The sequence below is a fragment of the Pygocentrus nattereri genome, chromosome 24 (assembly GCF_015220715.1).
Source record: "Pygocentrus nattereri isolate fPygNat1 chromosome 24, fPygNat1.pri, whole genome shotgun sequence".
NCBI classification, from domain to species: Eukaryota; Metazoa; Chordata; class Actinopteri; order Characiformes; family Serrasalmidae; genus Pygocentrus; species Pygocentrus nattereri.
The window spans coordinates 20497779-20517579 of NC_051234.1; the positions used below are offsets into that span (position 1 = coordinate 20497779).

A 19801-nucleotide genomic window follows, 5' to 3' on the forward strand; every position below is an offset into this window, starting at 1 on the left:
AAAAAAAACCTTACACCCAGTAACATCACCGCATAACACCTGTTCTCCAAAACCTCCACTGGCCTCCCATAAACTACCATATTCAGTTTAAGATCCTTCTTCTCACTTACAAAACTCTCAACAATCTTCCTATTTCTCTGACCTTCTCCATTCCTACAAGCCGAATTTCCTTGAGGGCATGTCAGATCGCAAAATGATTGACAGTGGCGTATCTCAGGAAACGTAAACAAACCCAGCTCCAGTGGCAGTGGTGAATGACACCACCAGTCACTGTGTTGGTAGATCATGGACATTAAAATATTGTGTCAACAGTTTAACACTCAGTGTGACCTATAGCTAGCTGGCTAACTAACTGTTGTGCTGTGTTCCTGAGGTCACACAAACTCCCATTATGAGTCAGCACGGTCATATTCGTGGACACAGTGGAGAAATTTCTGACGCACCATGCCTGTAATGTACAGCTGTAGCACTGGGATTTCACTGGTAATTTAGGTATTTTACAGTTGGGGGAGTTTGCAGGGGAATGCAAAACATTTGTGAGGGCACCAAATTTTTTATGAGGGAATGCCAAACATTTGTGAGGGAACGCGATGTCATTAACCTTTTTTTTTTTTACCCACCTCCCCTTAGGGGATCCATAGTTGAAACTTAAAATAATCCCCAGATTCATTTTTTATTTTGACTTGACTTGGTTTTTGATTTTGATCTTTACTTGGTTGGGACATCCAGCAACTGTTGCTCTGATTGGATGTTGGTGATGAAACTTGGAACCATTCACTGATGTTCGGGTTCATGTAAACTACTGAATTATTATTAAGCAAATAAATAAGTGCTGATGAAGAATATTTTGTGCACTTTTATAGCTTAAACAAAATACTCCATTCATTTCAAACATTTGCAGACATGTTAAGCTACATTTTAAAAGCAGGAAAGGTGCTGCATATTAATAGTTAATCATTTTGTTAATATATAGCTGTTGTGAGACATATGACCAATCCTCCATCAGCAAATGAAATAAGAGGCACTGGCAGATCCACAGCATGTGTTGTGAGCAGAATTTGGGGTAATTCGTCTCCCTGACTGAACATAAGCAGTCAGACGGGAGATAAAATCAGACAAACTCACCGAATGAAATTTATCACTGCTGAATGTGCTCTTCCCTATGGAGCTTCTTCTGCATTCCTGCTTCATTATCTTGTGGGTCGAGCCTGTCAGAAGCTGAAGGCAACTTCAAAGCTGTCCTACATTTCCTGCCCAAAATGCAAAGCAGCATTTCTCTTTTGTCCAATCTAACTTTGCTCAGATGTCTACAAAAGACAAATTCCTGCCATTTCCACTATGTGTGTGTGACATTATGTGCGGTGGGGGAGGAGGGGGAGTTGAGCCATGCTGTTTGAGGCTTCTGATATATTTGGGCCTCCAGAAAAGTTTTATTTAATTTATTACATTTTGGCTCTAGCTGCATTCTACAGAGTTAAATAACAAAGCCTTTGTTGACATTTGGAACTGTACACATGCACAACTCTAATCACAATGCAGGCCTGTAATTCCCTAAGCAGCCATAAATTTGCAATAACTGGTCTCATTTGAATGTGTCAGATAAAGCTGCTTGCTTTCTTATACCGTCATAACCGATCCTTTGCTAATTTAATGCAAACAGTAGCCGACCACAGCTAGTGATTTGCATAAGTACATTTTCACAGATGAATAACTGAATACTCCGGTATTATTACCCTCCTATTATTCAGTGTAAAGAAACAGTCAATAAAGTAGGATTTTTTTTGTATAGAACCAAAACATTAACAGTAATTTAAACTAATTTGAAATGATCATCAGCAATACTACTGTTTACTGTTCAGATTACAACTGTAAACGACAAGTGTACACTATAAAAACAACACCTGAACCTCCAATGAGCAGTTATTTTGCTTTCTGTCTTATTTTGTACAATGTTTTACATTAAATAGCCAAACTATGCTTTATTTATGCTTTAGTTTAAATACAGGGTAATAAACAAAGCCATACTTCACTCATCAGTCCTGCAATCCTGCAAGATTTTATCCCACTCCCGCAAAAATCAGTCATTTCTCCCAGACCCGCCCGCAAGTGAAATATTTTGTCCCGCTCCCACCCCTGAACTGACATCCGATATCTGATAGTCTGTTCACAAATACATTACTCTGTGCTGACATAACACAGCAGTCACGGTCACCAGACTAACTGTGAAGTAACTTCACCAAACGCCATTCATTCCCAGTAAACACAAAGCAGGAATTCAACCACAGAACGGTTATTATGGCTGTTTTGCTGGGCAGCTATGGCTAATCTGACTTGTGATTGGGAAAAAGTTTCAAGCCTGGTAGACAAACTGGGAAATCTGTTTGCAGCAAAGAATGTTTAACTAGTACATGGTTATGAATGAAATTTTTAAAAATCACGTTTGTAAGTTTTTATGTTTAATTTTCATTGATATAATGGCTTATTTCAGTGCACTTTGCTGCGTGATGTGGAAAAAATCAGCACTGGGTCTATTCTCTAAACAACGCAACGCTTCAGTGCAGGATTTTGCCGCTTCACACGTGCAGCTTGTGTGAAAACCACTTAACATTGCTGCCGAAATGAAAAGCGAGGCTTTCCCGTATGTGTGAATCAGTCCTCAGCTTGAGAAATTTGCATGACGTTCATCATTCTATGTTGTTCATATATGACTTAGTGATCATTCTACTTTATTTAGGCTATTTATTCGTTTGTGGGATTTCTCTTCACATGTGTATCAGCCTGCTCCCACCTACAGTGGGCTGATTTCCTGCTCACGCCTGGGCGCAACACTGAAAATTAGTCCCTCACAACAAAGATGTGGCAGGTCTCACAGGGCCCGCAGGTATCCAGTGCAGACCTGTAGCTTATAGAATTATTAGAAAAAAATGTTACAATGGCTAAACTGTTAAAAAGGTGCTATCACAATCTTTATTGGAATAATTAAAATGTAAACAATTTGATCCACTGGCTAAGCACGACTATAACAGCAGGGCCATAAATTCTCAGGCAAAACATGAAGAAAAACCCACCTCAATGCTAATGCTAAATTCTACTAGTGCCTCTATGGGGTTCTAGTAGTTTGTTAGCGCTAGGCTGATGTCACTTTCTGACAAGGCTGAAGCTCTTTCTTTGAATTTTCTGGTCCACATCAAGTGGCAAGTTTAGGCACATTTAGGCACCAAAGTGTAACTGCTGCATCGTTACAAAATTCACGTTTTCCTTATGACAGACAGTTTACCTTGTAGCAGTTTCTCCATGATGCTTTCAGTAGAGATGCTGGTTTAGAGCTGCCACGAGCTGACACAGAGACTTTCATTCAGTCTGTGATGCATCTGCGAGTTCCAGAAAAACCAGAGTAGTGTTTTTTCTCCTGATATTAGACCCACCCATTGTAAACTTCTTGGTCACTTTGGTTAATTTAATTCGTAGATGACTCCTGTTCAGCTCTTGAAGTCTTAACCAATAGGGTGAGCTTGCTTAGTGATATATCTACCTAAAAACTTCAGAGAAAAACCTAATTTAATATTTTTGTGCTAATATATATTCTGTATGTAACAAAGAAATGAATACTGCTGCGAATAATACTTGGAGAGTTTAAATGCAAGCATTATTCTAAAAAATTAAGAATTACATACACATTTTGTTAGTTCCCAGTAATCATTAGGCCTTCTCTGAAGACCCAATAAGCCCAGAGTGTATACCATGGTATATTATTAAAACCATTAGATAGAAAACTGTTAGATTTCTCTGATTTGATAAGATAGAGCATTTAACATTTTCAAGGCAGTATAGGTGTATCTGTGTTTCATTGAAACAGTAGGCGGTTCAGTGCAGCAGCAGTACACACCCAGGGCTTCAATAACAAGATATAATCTTCAGCCTTGCAGAAAAAAGACTCCTGAAAATTGCACTGAGGAAGACACTGAATTGTGATGCACTGTGTGTCTGAGGCTCGTCTGCAGTGGAGGCTGGAGCAGACAGCATGAGGCTGTTTTACAGTCTAACTATAGATCTATCTGTCCTCTTTTACAGAAATATTATGAAGTGTTTAACCTCATTGAGACCTTATGGATATTAGTCCATTTCATGTTTGTATAACTAATCTGAAAGCACAAACTAACATTTGTGTGATTAGAATCTGTCTCCAAAGTAGTTGGTGAGGATGTATGTCCATGTTGATCAGTAAAATGGATCAGTATGTGGAACTGGAGCTCTGTGTGTTCATCATTGCATAAAAGTAGCTGCGCCTTTACTGTTGGATACAAGATTCATATTGCTATTATGGATCTATTTCATCAAAGTAACAATAAAAGCAATATTTTCGCCTTTTCAAAATATTGAATATTTGTGACACAGAAAATTAAAATCTTTAATTTTAATTAATTTTTTTCATTTATCCCTTTCCATTTCATCCCTTCTTTACATATCAGCATAAATGTGACAACAGCTTTGAGACACCACACTATTAAAAGAAAACTCCACTAATTTAAATATTGTGGCATGGAGAGCTCTCCTCAGCCCACTCGCTATCCCCTGGGGTTCCCCAGGGATCGGTACTGGGACCCCTTCTCTTTTCTATTTACACCACCTCTCTAGGCCTGGTTATCCGCTCACATGGCTTCTCGTACCATTGCTATGCTGACGACACATGCTATCTGTCATTCCTGCCTGATGACCTGTTGATCCGTATGACCTCTCGGACATATCCGCATGGATGAAGGAACACCACCTTCAACTAAACCTGTCCAAGTCTGAACTTCTGGTTATACCAGCAAAACAATCCATTCAACACAACTTCACCATAACCATCGACTCACTCTCACTCTCCCCGACAAAGGTTGCTAGGAACCTGGGGGTTATGGTAGATGACCAACTCTCCTTTACGCACCATTTTGCCTCGGTGGCTCGGTCCTGCCGCTTTGCGCTGTACAACATCAGACAGATACGGCTGTTTCTAACACAATGAGCCACCCAACTCTTGGTACAAGCAGTGGTCATCTCACGCCTCGACTACTGCAATGCCATACTGACGAGCCTCCCGGCCTGTGTTGTAAAACCACTGAAGATGGTTCAGAACGCTGTAGCGCGTCTGGTCTTTAACCAACCAAAACGGGCGCATGTCACCCCACTGCTCATTGAGCTCCACTGGTTACCGGTTGCTGCTCGTATCAAATTTAAAACTCTTACGATTGCCTACAAGGTGTTAACAGAGCAGGCTCCTTCCTACCTGCACTCACTCCTAAAGGCTTACAGCACCGCCCGGCCGTTGCGATCCTCCAATGAACGTCGCTTAGCTTTGCCAAACAGTCACACAAAGCAATCGAGACTGTTCTCATACTTGATTCCCCAATGGTGGAACAAGCTACCTTCCGCTGTCAGAGCAGGGGCGTCCCTCGCTATTTTTAAGAAACTCCTGAAGACAGAGCTCTTCAGGGAGCACTTACTCTAATCGCCTCTTGCAATCTAACCACTACCAACCTCATCTCCTTCTTGCCCTCCTTCCCTTCTCTACCCCGCTATTACCCTGTGGCCTCCTTTAAGGCCTGACTATGTTTGTTCTATGTACCACATTATTTGTAAGTCGCTTTGGAAAAAAGTGTCTGCTAAATGTAATGTAAAAAATGTTTTTACCCAATTTTCTCTCCAATTTAGTCGTCTCCAGTTCCACCCACTATTAGGACTCCCCCAATCATACGATGCTACCAACGCTAGGAGGGTGAAGGCTAGCACAGGCTTCCTCCAAGATCTGTGAAACCAGCCACTGCTTCTTTTCGAACTGCCGCTTACACAGCGTCACGGGACAGCCGAATGCACTCGGAGGAAAGCGCCAACCGCCAGATCTGCTACGTCGGCTAACAGACACTGACTAGTATCGCATTGAGTGATGGAAGGATCACCAGGGATCGAACTCGCAATCTCCTGATGATAGGGCCAACACTTAGACGGCTGCGCCACTCCAGAGCCCCACAATTTTTTTTGTTCTAAAAGCACACAGTTTGTAAAAGTTTAAGATGTAAACAGTGATTCACAGGGGTTCTAGAAAACTTCCAACAAAGTCAGAATTGTTCACAGTGGTGCGGGTAGGAACCAGACGTCTGAAGAGTTTAATGACTCAAACGCTGCCTCACAGAAAGTTACTGCATGAAATGATTAAAAATACACTGCCTGATGCCAGAGACATTGTTATATAATAGTTTTGTTTTTTTTTAATTATATTTTTTAATCCATTCATGGCGGAGAGATACATGTAGTGTGTTGCAAGATAAAATAGTCCCCAAAGATAAAAACTGTTTGATTTAACACTACTTTACAATCTTCAAAAACTCAGAAGGTTCACGGGTGTTTTTGGACAGTAAATAAAGTGGCTATGTTTGTGTAGTACACACTGTGACCCCTGGTTCCACCACTGTAAAGAAATTTGAGTCTGTAAGTTTCTCTACAATCAACCATTGTACATAATCTACACACTACCATGTCAGTGTTACTGCTGTACTGAGAATAGCCCCTTTCATTGATGAATGAGGTAGAGGAGGGCTGACAATCTGTGCAGCAACAGGTGGGCTACAGTCTCACTGTACACCTACAATGTGCACCTATAGGTACAGGTGTTTAAAATGGTCCATCGGTGTAGCTACAAGATACATTAAGTGTTTCTAATAAACCAGCAATTTGGTGTATATACCTGAGCTTCAGTAAAAAGGCAAATCTCCAGCCTACTCTTTTAAAAAAATATGGTTCTTCAAGGGTTCTTCAGTAAAGAAAATTGTTCTATATAGAACCATGAACATTCAAAGAAACCTCTGCATGAGTAAAGGGTTCTTCGCTTCATGAAAGGGTTCTTCAGATTGCCACCATTCTTCAAACTTGACATGGTAACAACAGAAGAACCCCTTTGGGTGATATGTAGAACAATTTTCAAAAAGGTTCTATATAGAACCATCTACAGCACATTCTCTATCAGGTGGAATAACCCTTTCATGATGCAAAGAACCCTTTAATCATGCTGAGGGTCCTGTGAGTGTTCATGGTTCTATATATAACCACTGTCTTTACTAAAGAACCCTTGAAGAACCAATCCTTTTTATAAGTGTGGTAGCATAAGAACCTCTGGAAACTGCACTGGGGTAAAGGGGCTGAATTGTGATTCACTCCATGTCCAAGGCTTGTCTGCAGCAGAGGCTGGAGCAGAGAGCACAAGGCTGCTGAAGAACTTATTTCTCCACACCAATATAATGAGAGAAACGGCGGAACATGATCTGCCGAGCATAATCTTGAAGGGTGCCCCCTAACTAATACACAGAAAACCACCCTGAGAGCTGGTTCTCACAGTTGCCTCTTGACTCGCTTGAAGAAATTAGTTTTTGTTTTATGGCGCTTCATCCTTTCATTTCAAAGCAATCATCGTCATCCTGTCACACATACACAGTACATATCTGTAATGGGTTCATCCTTTCTCCTCACTATCCTCACTGTAGCCTAACTTGCTATCAAGACAACACACACTGCATGTTCAACCTGCTCCCAGAAGCCTATGACAGTTAGTCTCTACTTGCAGAGAGCGTCCTGATTGGTTACATTTAAATCAGCACAGAATTAAAAGAATGATTTGGCAAAAAATCTGATTCACACAACTTTCCACTTACTCCACATGTAGTTGAATTGGTATACAAATTTTGCTTCTTTAGTTTAAAGCTGGAGCTATGTGGCTAATGTAGCTAAAGAATAGAGGTCAATAGTCACCCAAATCTTTTCCATAAATACATACCCAAATTTTTTCTCAATGCGCTCAAATCACCTTTATGTCCTCAATAAAGTTGCATAAATGTGTTGATGTGGATTAGGACAGTATGAATTACTATGAGCTATAAATAACAACACTGTGTAGCTGACCGCTGCATGTACACACATCATGCATGCAAATACACATAGTGGTTAAGACTGATTGGTGCAACTGGTTCCAGGAATATATTTGCAGGATAGATGTGCAGTGATGGAAGTTCTCATGTTCTCACGTCTCAGACCGCCTCTATCGGTGGAGGAACCCCCTGCAGTCCCCCCGGGCCATAATCCATTCATCCATTTAATTAGCAGCATTACTTTCCTGCAATTAGCACAATTTACTCAGCGCATTCGTCCGTTTTCGCAGACTGGGCTCTGCTGAGGCTGCTGCTTTTACCTTAATGAGATTATGAAAGTCGAGCACCTGCTTTTAATCATGGTCTCTGACCCTTGGGGCATGTAATGTAGACAAAATGATGGGCTGCTTCAAAGGCCCAGTGCAAAATGAGTGTAATATTTCTTAATCTGAATGTTTGCACTTATTTTTTGGCCAAAATAAAAGGTTAGGTTAACTTCATATGTTCCCCTCTCACCCCCCAATTGTTCTATTACTAGTTCTTATTTGTGTTCACATTTGTGTATCTGTAAATTAACTGAATAAAATGGTGAGATTTGAGATAGCACGATGAACTGGATTAATGGTCAGTCAAATCAATGTTTTTTCTACTTTTGTCAAATACAATTTTATTTTTGTTTCAGGGCTTTTTTCTCATGTTATAAAATGAGGTAAAAGCTCTGAAGCAAATGCATTAAATGTATTCAGAGTTACAGTAATAAAAAAACAACAAGAATACAGACTGAATTTCGTTCCTGCTGCTATAGTGCAAAAACACTGCGCTGTCAAGTAAAAGAATTTACTATTGATCTGACAGACTCCTGCTGATGAAACAAATCGATTGGCTGCAGGAAGGGAGAGAGAGAGAGAGAGAGAGAGAGAGAGAGAGAGAAATATAGAGAAAGCAAAAAAAGGAAGAGAAAGACAGACAGAATGAAAGAAATACATGGGAGAGAGAAAAAGGTAGAGAGAAGGGAATGAGAGCACAAAAGAACAAAAGAAAGAGAGACAGAAAAAGAGACAGAGAGAAGCAGAGAGAAAAGGAAAAAAGAATGTGAGAAAGACAGAGAAAAAGAGGGAGAGAGACAGAGGGAGAGACAAAGATAAAGGGAGATGTATGGAGCCTAAGTGTCTTATTGCTTTTACAACACGGCAGCCAACATGAATGATAAAATACACAATTTCTCAGAAAGCAATGTAAGTTATTCTTTATAATAATTGACATAAACAAGTATTGCACCATAAACAGTGTAGTTCATTGTGGACCGCTGAATGAGGAGAACTTTCAGTCATCCATTGCTGTATATTGTGGTCATTTCATGAATTTTTAAACTTTCTGCCGTCTAACAATGAACATATGACAACACAACACAACAACTTATATACTGCAATATTAGAGTTAATCATATGTAAGTACTTTAATTCAAGTCTGTGATATTGATAATGGACTTGTTTAGGCTCTTGGCTATCTTTTTGCCTGTTACCTAGCTGACCAACTAGTTAAGAACATAAGTTGCCAGCCCCTCAGTTTAAACAAAAAATGGGTTTTTACTTAATCAGTATACTCAGTGGTCTGTGAGCAGCATAAGAGTTAAAGATTATTCTATTAACAGCACAAGTCATTTTTTCATGCAGTGGTGCAGTAATATACTATTCAGTAGCTGTGAGGCAGTCATAGGTGTGTATATATCTTGGATTTTACAACGGCTTCAAATGTGGCTCAGCCAATCAGATTCTAGGACCAGAACTTTCATTTTGTAATCATATGTATTAATAGGTGTTTCTGATAATGTGACAAATTACATCCAGATACACTTTTCTGAGTAGATCACTGATATCATCAGTACGTCTAGAGTACTGAACAACTGCATGTATAATATAAAAAGTTGAAAAATAGGAAAAACACACCTCTATGAAAGTTCTTCTATGGAATTCTAGTCCTATGATCTAGTGCTAAGCTAATGGTGATGCAAATAAACAATTTTGGCTGCTCTAGATGAAACACAAATAACTTTGACGTTTCAACTAAACAGCATGTTACATTAAAACTTGTAATAGACTTATTCATATATTCAAGCTTGTATGTATCAGTTTTACAGTGACTCTGAGCTGCCAGTACTGTTTTCCATTCCTAACACCTAACTGAAACCTGGTTGGATTACGACTCGTATAAATAGTCAGAGACATAGGCCTTCAGTCCTTAAGTCCTAACCAATGGGGCGATGTTAATGCTTGAAGTGCTTGATTTTGGACTATGATGAAATCAAATAATGTGATTTTCTATTAAGTACATAAAATTAATCCACTGTTCCTGCAAATAAGCTTAATATTTATATCTAAATTAGCTACCCACAGCTACTCCTGACCTCACTTTATCTATAAAAATGTCACATTTCATAAGGAACACTTCCTTGAGGACCCTTTCCCTAAGTGGATGAATCTAACAACTGGAGTGCGTTGAATGACCATTCAGAGAACTTAATGAAAACATCAGTATAATGTTGATTAGGGACCCAAACATCAAGCTTTACAGGGTGACTCACAGCAGCGCACACACACACCACATTAGTTCTAACAGAAAAATCTCACACAGTGCCCCTTTCAGCTCATACCCCTTCAAAAGACTCTGCACAGGCCTGTAAGCCATTATTTGTTAGTGATATTAGCATCATAGCTTCAGTGCAAATCTAAAGAAGGCAGCTTCAGATACCAAATAAGTCTTAGGTGATCGACCAGATTTTGTGAAAGAGGGGAAATCAGGGCCATCGACATCTGCATAACGACTGTCTGCAGACACACATGATGTCTTCTGTGCCACCTCTACGGTCTTGTGGCGATGAAAAGGGGAAGAGTGACCTTGAAGTTGTTCTAGATTCACATCGCTTCAGCTAACTGGCATCCTGACAAGCCTCTGAATGTTATCTGAGCGTTATCTGATAGGATGTGAGGACGAGCAGGACACACAGTGAGAGGAGAAGCTATTCAGCTCACAAAAGCCCTTTAGAGTTCGGATCATAAAATGTTATTGATCTGATTACAGCGGAGCAGAAATTCATCAGATGATCTGGAGCCCTAAAGCTGCCTGATTAAAGAGCACAAAAACAGACAGGATGACTGATGCGCTCTCACAGAGAGGACCACTCAAATAACATGATTTAGTAAAACATGCGGCTTTCACTGAAGCGGAGGACACTGTTGTAGGCCTCACTGATACAGTCCCACCAAACTCAAGCTTAGTCGCATAGCCAGTCTGTGAGACCACATGAAAAGTGGGAGGAAATCATGTAAAGTATTGTGTAAACTATGTAAAGAATGCTGTGAATCTTAAATCCCATCTTTCCTATTCATACCATTTTAGGCCAAAGTACTTTGAATAATTAAAAAAATTGAATTTATTTTATATGAAAAAGGCAGAAAGTTCCATGATATGTGCAGTGCAAGAAAGGACTCCATTCTGTTTCATCTAAAAAGAAATTCATTTCAATTGAACAGTTCAATTGAACTGTGAATAGAAACAGGCTTTAGAGGAGAAATTCCACCAACTTTTCAAAACTTCTGCCTACTCGGTCATTAAGACGTGAAAAAAGTCATTCGGAGTGAAAAGTTCGGAGAGAAAGTTTATATGTAATGCTGATGATGGAAAAATAGTGGTAAATCTAAGAAAAATGAGCTTTTTGGGGGGGACTATCTTGCCTTACAACACCCTGCATGTTCCCCTCCTCCACAAAAACATTGAATTCACATTTGTAACTGTTCCCTGTGAGAGCTTTTTTAGAGGCTTTAAACTCCTCAGACGCTTGGTTCCTATCACCACCACTGTGAACAATTCTGACAGAGTATTTCACGTAAAACCACTCTGAATAACTTTGTTTACACTTTCACGATTGAATTATGCACAAATAATAAAATATGAAATTTCCCATTTGGGCTCAGGTTTTTACTTATCACTGTAAAACTGCAACCATAGCTGTGCATTCTCAAGGTTTACCTGTGAGACTCATGTTTTTTCCCTTTTCTCCATTCCACTTAGTAGGTTTTTAATCTAGACCTGCCATACATAGCATTAAATGAGTTGCAAGAAACACAACACCACTGCTGGCTGCGTGCTAACAGATCACAATGCTAAACTACCATTATTCATAGCAGGGGTTCCAGGACTGAACCACCATTATAAAGTAATATACAAGGTAAAACACCGTCTTAATAGGCCATAGGAATGTTTTAAATATCCATGAAATATTAGGGATACTCCCAATCTAGCTCATCTACATGAATCTATAAACTATGATGCCAATAAAAGGAATTTATCCTTCAGATGTTGAAGATGTCATCATAGTAAATGTTCACGTTCTAAGAGTTCAAGCAAATATCGCAGGCTGTTTTAAGTGATGTAAGCCCAACATTAAAAACTGCTCATTTTTATTTTTAATAAAAAGTTTGCCTTAATTCATTAATGTTGTTAAAGTTTAAAGTTTATTCCATACATTTATTCAAAAAAGATGAAAACTAAACTGCAAAAAACAGCCTGTCTTGAAGCCACTGTTTTTATGATGTCACAAAAAAACAAAACATTTGCATATATACCCACCTATTCAGCCCACAACAGCTAAGCCTCGCTGTTTTTCCTGAAGTTATGAAGAGTATATAGGCCTGGACTGCTTTTTGAATGAGATACAATACATGGCAGCCAGTCAGAACAGAGTTCATTTACATATATCAGTCTTAAAGGCATAGTAACAAAACCAGCCTGTTTAATTCTAAGGGGTTAAGAGAAACTGGAAAACGGAACTAAACAATGGAACTAAACTGTTTTTGGTGTATAAAACCACACAAATGTTATAAGTGGGCCTGAAAAATAAAATACAACAAAAATGTAGGATATGGGCTCTTTAAACAAATCTTCTGAAAAAGCTCAGTGCACTTAGCGAGGGAGATGACCATTAGCGAGATGACCAGTGTCCATCTTTCAGCCGTGTTCTAGCAGCAGTGCAGTTATAGAAGGCTGCATGTACATTTCCTCTGACACAGCGTGCTGGAGGAAGCATGTTTTATTCATGTGCTCGAGACGCTCAGGCGTAAATCATGGAAGTGACAGGTAGGGCAGTGTATCAGAGTGCAAGCAGTGAGCCGTGAGTCAGGGAGAAAACTCCAGGGACCCAGAGAGACCAACGCATGCTGTGATGTCTCAGTCATAACTGTAAAGGTCAGGGGCCTGCAGACCAGCAGATTTAAGACTAACCTTTTAGTGGGTTTTGGGATGATGAATTATGTTGAAGATATGTTGCATTTGTCACATGGCTGCATTTATAACCTAATAATCTGAGTAATAGGTTCATTGGAATTGAAAACCTATATATAAACACCTAAATTGGAATAAAATAACTCAATAAAGCTTAGTCTTAATTCAATTTCTACTTCTTTATCTTTATCCCCAAAGACAAACCATTCTGGAAGAAACTGACCAGGAAACTCTAAAATATGATCACAGCTCAAACCCCAGCCTCTCTGAGCACACAGCAGTGTCCTGACGCCACCTAGTGGCCAAAGCAAAGCATTACAAACAGCCAGATGCATAAAAATTCTGGGCAAATATGATGACGAGGAGATCCCTTTGCTTTGCTTCCTACACATTTTATTACTGACAAAAAACAGAGATATTACTTACCAAAGACTTTTCCTAAGAACAGTGTCTTGACCAGGTTGAACTGAATGTCTGAGGCTTCAGGCAGAGTGTAGCTGACCGAGGGGTAGTGGTCCAGCTATGAGAAAAAAAAAACAGACTGCTGTATTACAGGCTGCTTTTTATTATAATCTGAAGGAGAATCATCATGTAGAAATGGTTACAATCCAAAGTCCACTGTAGACAAAGCAGAGAAAAACATGTTCACTCTTTAGGAACTTCAGTTTGGACCACAGAGCAATTCTGAGCATTTTGCTTCAAACCACTCAGAATGGCTTTGTTTACATCTTCATGATTGAATTTTGCAGAAATTATGAAACATCATAAAATTTCCTATTTTAGCTCAAGTTTTTGCTTATCACTGTAAAACTGCAACTATGGCTGTGAACTCCCCAGATTTACCAGTGAGACTGTTTTTTCCCCTTTTCCCTCTTCCACTTGTGTTTAATCTAGACCTGCCATACGTAGCATTAAAGGCAGCATAAGAAGCACAACACCACCGTTAGCTGGGTGTTAACAGAACACAATGCTAAATTACCATCATTCATAGCAGTAGTTTATGGGGAAATTATAAAGTGATTTACAAGAGAAATCAAGCTCGTCGCTGGATTTTTTTGGGTGGTGTTCTCAACCTAGCAGTTGTGTAAAAACTCCTATCTACTATCTAACTACTACTACCCATAATGATAGTCAGAAAGTGACCAGTGATGACCAATGAGATGCAGAAGTACATGGTAAGTGTCTTTAATAAAGTGGCCAGCAAGAGGAAATACATGGCTGGTGTTTCTAATAAAGTGGCCGGTAAGTGGAAGTACAAGGTGGGTGTTTCTAATAAAGTGGCCAGTGAGTGGAAGTACAAGGCTGGTGTTTTGAGTAAAGTGGCCTGCGAGTGGTTGGTGTTTGTAATAAAGTAGCCAGCGTGTGGGCACACAAGGTAGGTGTTTCTAATACAGCGGACAGTGAGTGGACATATAAGGGAGACATTTGAATAAAGTCCATTCAATGCATGGTATTTTAGTATACATGTAAAATGTATAGATGAAATGAAGTTCAGCCTCATAGGGGCAGTTTCCCAGACACAGATTAAGTTTAAGACAAAACTAAATATGCTTTTCAGTGGTGAATCATTACTGGCATTTCATAGTTCAAAACAAGTACTGCTTCATGTCTAAGACACTGGTACTTTGAATTTAAGGGGTTAAAATGACAAGCAGCAATATTCTAGAGACCAATGTACTGTGAATCGTCTCCCTCTAGTGGCCGACTTGCAGGAATTCATTTTGCTGTTGCTTTCTGGCGCCAGCTGCTGGATAAATCCTTAACTTACATTGTTCAATATTGGCTTAGAGAATAGTGTGTACCACTGCTATTACTACTAAGAACAAAGCAAAATGACATTATTTGCAGTGCCCTCAAATATTGGGACCCCTGTTAAAAAGAACAAAAAGACTAAGAGACTGCTGATCCTTTCGATCTTTCATTCAAATATTTTTAAAAATCTAACCATTTTTGAAGTACAATGATTAAAAAACCCTAAATATTACCAAGAAACAAATATTTTTCTCAAATCTGTGTGTGCTACAATTATTGGCACCCCTTCATTTAACACTTTGTGCAGCCTCCCTTTACAAAGATAAAGACTCAGAATCTTCTCCTATAATGCTTAATGAGACTGCAGAACATGTGACAAAGGATCTGAAACCATTCCTCCATACAGAGTCTCTCCAGATCCTTCAGATTCCAAAGTCCATGCTTGTGGACTCTCCTCTTCAGCTCATCCCACAGGTTTTCTATGAGGTTTATCTCAGAGGGCTGGGGTAGCCATAGCAAACCTTTATTCTGCAGTCAGTGAATCATTTTTGTGTTGATCTTGAGATGAACTTTGGATCATTGTCCTGCTGGAAGATGCACACTATGGCCCAGCTTAGGCTTCCTTGCTGGAGGCAGCTGAGTTTTGATTTAATATGTGCTAGTACATGATTGAGTCTGTGATGCTATATGTATCCAAAAAATTGTCCAGGGATGCTGGAAGAAAAGAGTCCCACAGCATCACAGATCCCCCGCCATACTTCACTGTGGGGATGAGTTCAACAACTACAGCTGCAGAGAAAATGAAAACAACCACCTGCACGACATTGTACACCACCAAAACAGCAGTTTGCATCTTTGAGAAAGGAGAAAATCAAGGTCCACTCTTACTTTAGATCTGAAAAAATCCACAGACATCCTTTCACTGTGAGTCTGAAAGGATGTGTAGTTGCTAAGAAGCTCTTAGTGAGAAAAGGAAATAAACACATCACACAAAGAAGTTGCCAGTGTTCTCAGAACAATGGACTGACCACCCCAGAGTCCAGACCTCAACTTTGGAGATTTCTTTGAAAAATTGCAAGCTAGTCTCCTGAAAAGAATGGACACTGTAAAGATAAAACACTGAATAATAAACACTGGTAATTGTGACTGGGATTGAAATGAATGGGTCTCTGGCAGGGTACTGTATGTGTATGTGAGCAGGTCTTTTTGAATGGTGGTGTACATCTCAGCAGTTGTGTTGATGTAAAATATTTTATTCATGTGGAAATGAATCAGTGTTATTCTTAGGGACGCGTACAAACAGCACGACTGGGCCTGTTTACTTGAGAACACATACAGCGCTCCTTCATTTCCTGACAGCATTAATTACCCCATCGTTACTGATTCCCTGGCACTCCTAATTAGCTTGAGACGTGTCGGCCCTGGTAGTAAAAAGAATAATTTCCGCCAAATTACTTTTTGGGCTTGCAGATACGACTCTTTGCTCGCGCTCATCTCTTTTGTGAGCGAAAGAGTCGCTCTCATCGCTGAGGAGCATCATGAATACAAATCAGCCACAGAGGGAGAGCAGGGAGAAGACCCCGACACAATGGGCTTCACTCCATCACATCTTTCCACTAATTTGTTCTGCTGATGTGTCGGATTGATAAATGTGAGGCTGTTTATTCCCCACGCTCCCAGGTGTGCTCAGGGCGGCTAAATTGTCCAGAATATTGTCCCCCTCCCACCTTATTTTTAACAGCCCCGTTCAGACATGATCTAATTCTCACCATCGGGTCTCAGAGGACCTCCGACAAGCAGGCTGGTGCATTGGTGTAGTCAACAGGATAATGTGACAAAATTAAATTGCTTTTAGCTTATTTACCTTGAACTAATGGGGAAGAGAAAGAGAGAGAGAGAGATACAGAGAAAGAGGGGGAAAGAGAGGGGAGCGAGAGAGAGAGAGAGAGATAGAGAGAGAGAGAGAGAGAGAAAATAGAGACAGAAAGAAAAATGGGGAAAGAAAGAAAAAGAAAAATAGAGAGAAAGAGTGGAAGAAAGAAAGAATGAGTAATAAAGAGAAAGTAGAGAGAGCAAGGGAGAAAGAGATAGGAGGGAGAAGGACAGAGAGAGAGAGAAAAAGGGAGAGGGAGGGGGAGAGGAAGACAGAGAGTGATAGAAAAGAGAAAGACAAAGAATGAGAGAAAGAAAGGGGAAAGAAAGATAGAAAAAGAAACAAAGACAAGAGAGGGGAAAGAAAGAATGAAAAAGAAAGCAAAAAGTAGAGAGAGAGAGAGAGAGGGGAGAGCATGAGAAGGGGAGAGGGAGAGAGAAAGATGGAGGTAAAGAAATGGAGGGAGATAGGAGGGAGAAGGACAGAGAGAAAGAGGAGAGAGGAAGAGAAAGAGATAGAAAAGCGAAGGAAAGGGGAAAGACAGAAAAAGAGAAAAATAGAAAAAGTAGAGAAACATGGGAGCAAGGGTGAGCAAGACAGGGCAAGAGAGAGAAGGATGGCAAGAGAAAGACAAATAGAGACAGATGGAAAAAAGACAGAGATATATATAATGAGAGGAGAGTGAGAAAGAGACAGAGGGGAAGACAGAACAATAGTAAAAACACAGAGAGAGAGAGAGATAGAAGAGAGATAGAGAGATAGAAAAATAAATAGAGAGAAGGAGGGGGTGGAGACGGTAGTGTCGTGGGGCTCAGTTACACTCGGGTTCTCATGTCTGATCCTGCACTGCTTCTTTGAGAGGAGAACCGTTTGATGCTTTCAGGAGCGCTAGAGTTCTTTCATCATCACTTACAGACGACGAGAATTCACATAGAGATGAAGACTCTGTGCCGAGATGCTTTGATAGCAGCCTGACCTGACAAGACAGTGATGCCGCCTGAGAATTCTTTATTCCAAATGAATAATGCATCCTCTTATTAAAGGGTTCACCACCAATCACCTTCAAGAGCAGAAATCTCAAAAAAAAAAAACCCTGAGGACGGAGCCAGACGCTGTTTGCATGGACAAATACTTCAATTCTCTCAAGTAAAGGTTCTTAAACTGTTTTAACAGAACGTGTAGGTATAGAATCTTTACATTATATAGGTGCCATCATCACAAACAAAACTATTTTAGCATCTTTCCATCCAGAGATGGAATGTTGTCTTTTGCTCTCGTTCATACAGATTGTGGACTCTTGTTACAGTGGAGGCTCCTGGGGGAACTGGAGCGCCACTTCGCTGTTGCTTTTGTTAGTTCGCTGCTGTTTGATTTATCCACAGTCAGGCCTGGACTATCCAATGGGTTTTATGAGCACATGCCAAACTGCCCAATCCACTAGTTCAGGGGTCAGCAACATGCAGCTCTTTTACTGCCCTGTTGCAGCTAAATAGCAGAATTAGATTTTTAGGTAAAAATGAAATGCTACTTTGCAGTAACATAAAGCTCTGTTGATCGTTCTAACACACTTTTAACAATAAATGTTCTTAAACACTGGAGTTAATGTAGCCTGTGACCGCTAATTCACCCATTAACCCTGAAGGTTGGTGCGCACACTGCTGGTCACCATAGCTATGCAGACAATAATCTCTCCTAGCTAGTACCTAATGAAACAGCAAAGAGAAAGATTTAAGACCAACATTGATCATTCGGTGACAAGTGGAATTTGCAGTTATATGCACTCAGCTAAAACTGTCAAACACTAAAAAGTGACTAAAAGTCAGCTTCTCTTTCACCAGCTTCTTGTTCCAGTTTCCCCATTATACCTTAAATGGTGCAGCAGTTACATTCTGTCACCTCAGGCACCATTTAAGGTGGAACGGGAAAATTCAAACAAGAAGCTGGTGAATGAGAAGCGACTTCAGCATTGTAAAAAGTCTGTTGAAAGAATGTTGGGAGATGTTTTACAAGAACCCATGCTTTGAACGTACTTTGAAGTTAAAGATATAGAAATTCAAAATGTGTGCCTGGGGCATCTGTAAAAGTGAGAACTGATACTTGGACAATGTAAAAAACATTTACAAACCCAAATATAAAATGTCAGCCAAAGAAAAAGGGTTGCACTGTCCTTGCCTGATCATCTGCGTCATCAGAGGTAAGATATAAATGACAAAAAAGAAAAAAACTTGCCTGCCATGTCAGTATACTTTAGCATGGATGCTTAACAACTTGGGTTTTTTAAGTAAGATTTTTTTCATTATTATGTACATTTTTGTCTGATATATTTTCATGTCGTCTTCACTGAGGAAAATGTTGCACTTATCAAGAGCGGACGCATGTTCTGAAATATTGCATTGGTTGTTGGGTTTGTGTTAACCTGTGCACTCAAAGCATTTAAGCATGTAGAGGAGGTCAAGATAACATGCTGAAGTGCAGACCGAGCATCAGAATGGGGAAGAAAGGTGATTTAAGTGACTTTGAACATGACATGGTTGTTGGTGCCAGACAGGCTGGTCTGAGTATTTCAGAAACTGCTGAAAAGAGAAAATATCCAGTGAGCGGTCAGTTGTGTGGACGAAAAGGCCTTGTTGATGTGAGAGGTCAGAGGAGAATGGACAGACTGGTTCCAGATGATAGAAAGGCAACAGGAACTCAAATAACCAACCAAAATCTCTGAGGAACGTTTCCAACACCTTGTTGAAAGTATGCCATGAACAATTAAGGCAGTTATAAAGGCAAAAGAGGGTCCAACCTTTCACTAGCAAGGTGTACCTAATAAAGTGGCTGGTGAGTGTATATACACAGCAGAGGAAAAGCTACTGCTAACAGATGCTGGGGTGTGAAAGATGGCTCTGGGTTTCAATTTGCCAGAGTGTCAGAGAGGCTCCCAGGGGCCACAGCCTCCACTGGCTGGCCTGCTGGATCTCTGTCTCAGAGGAAGAGTGTCTGAGTGATGAAAAACGGG

At 40.1% G+C, this 19801-nt stretch overlaps 1 protein-coding gene across 1 annotated transcript in view; it reads right to left on the bottom strand.

Moving 5' to 3' along the window:
- Positions 1-19801, bottom strand: part of cntnap2a (contactin associated protein 2a) — a 655370-nt gene that overhangs the window by 23522 nt on the left and 612047 nt on the right. The window contains exon 21 of the mRNA XM_017717995.2: positions 13599-13692. Coding sequence (XP_017573484.2) covers positions 13599-13692 — 94 coding nt within the window. The remainder of the gene's footprint in view (positions 1-13598; positions 13693-19801) is intronic.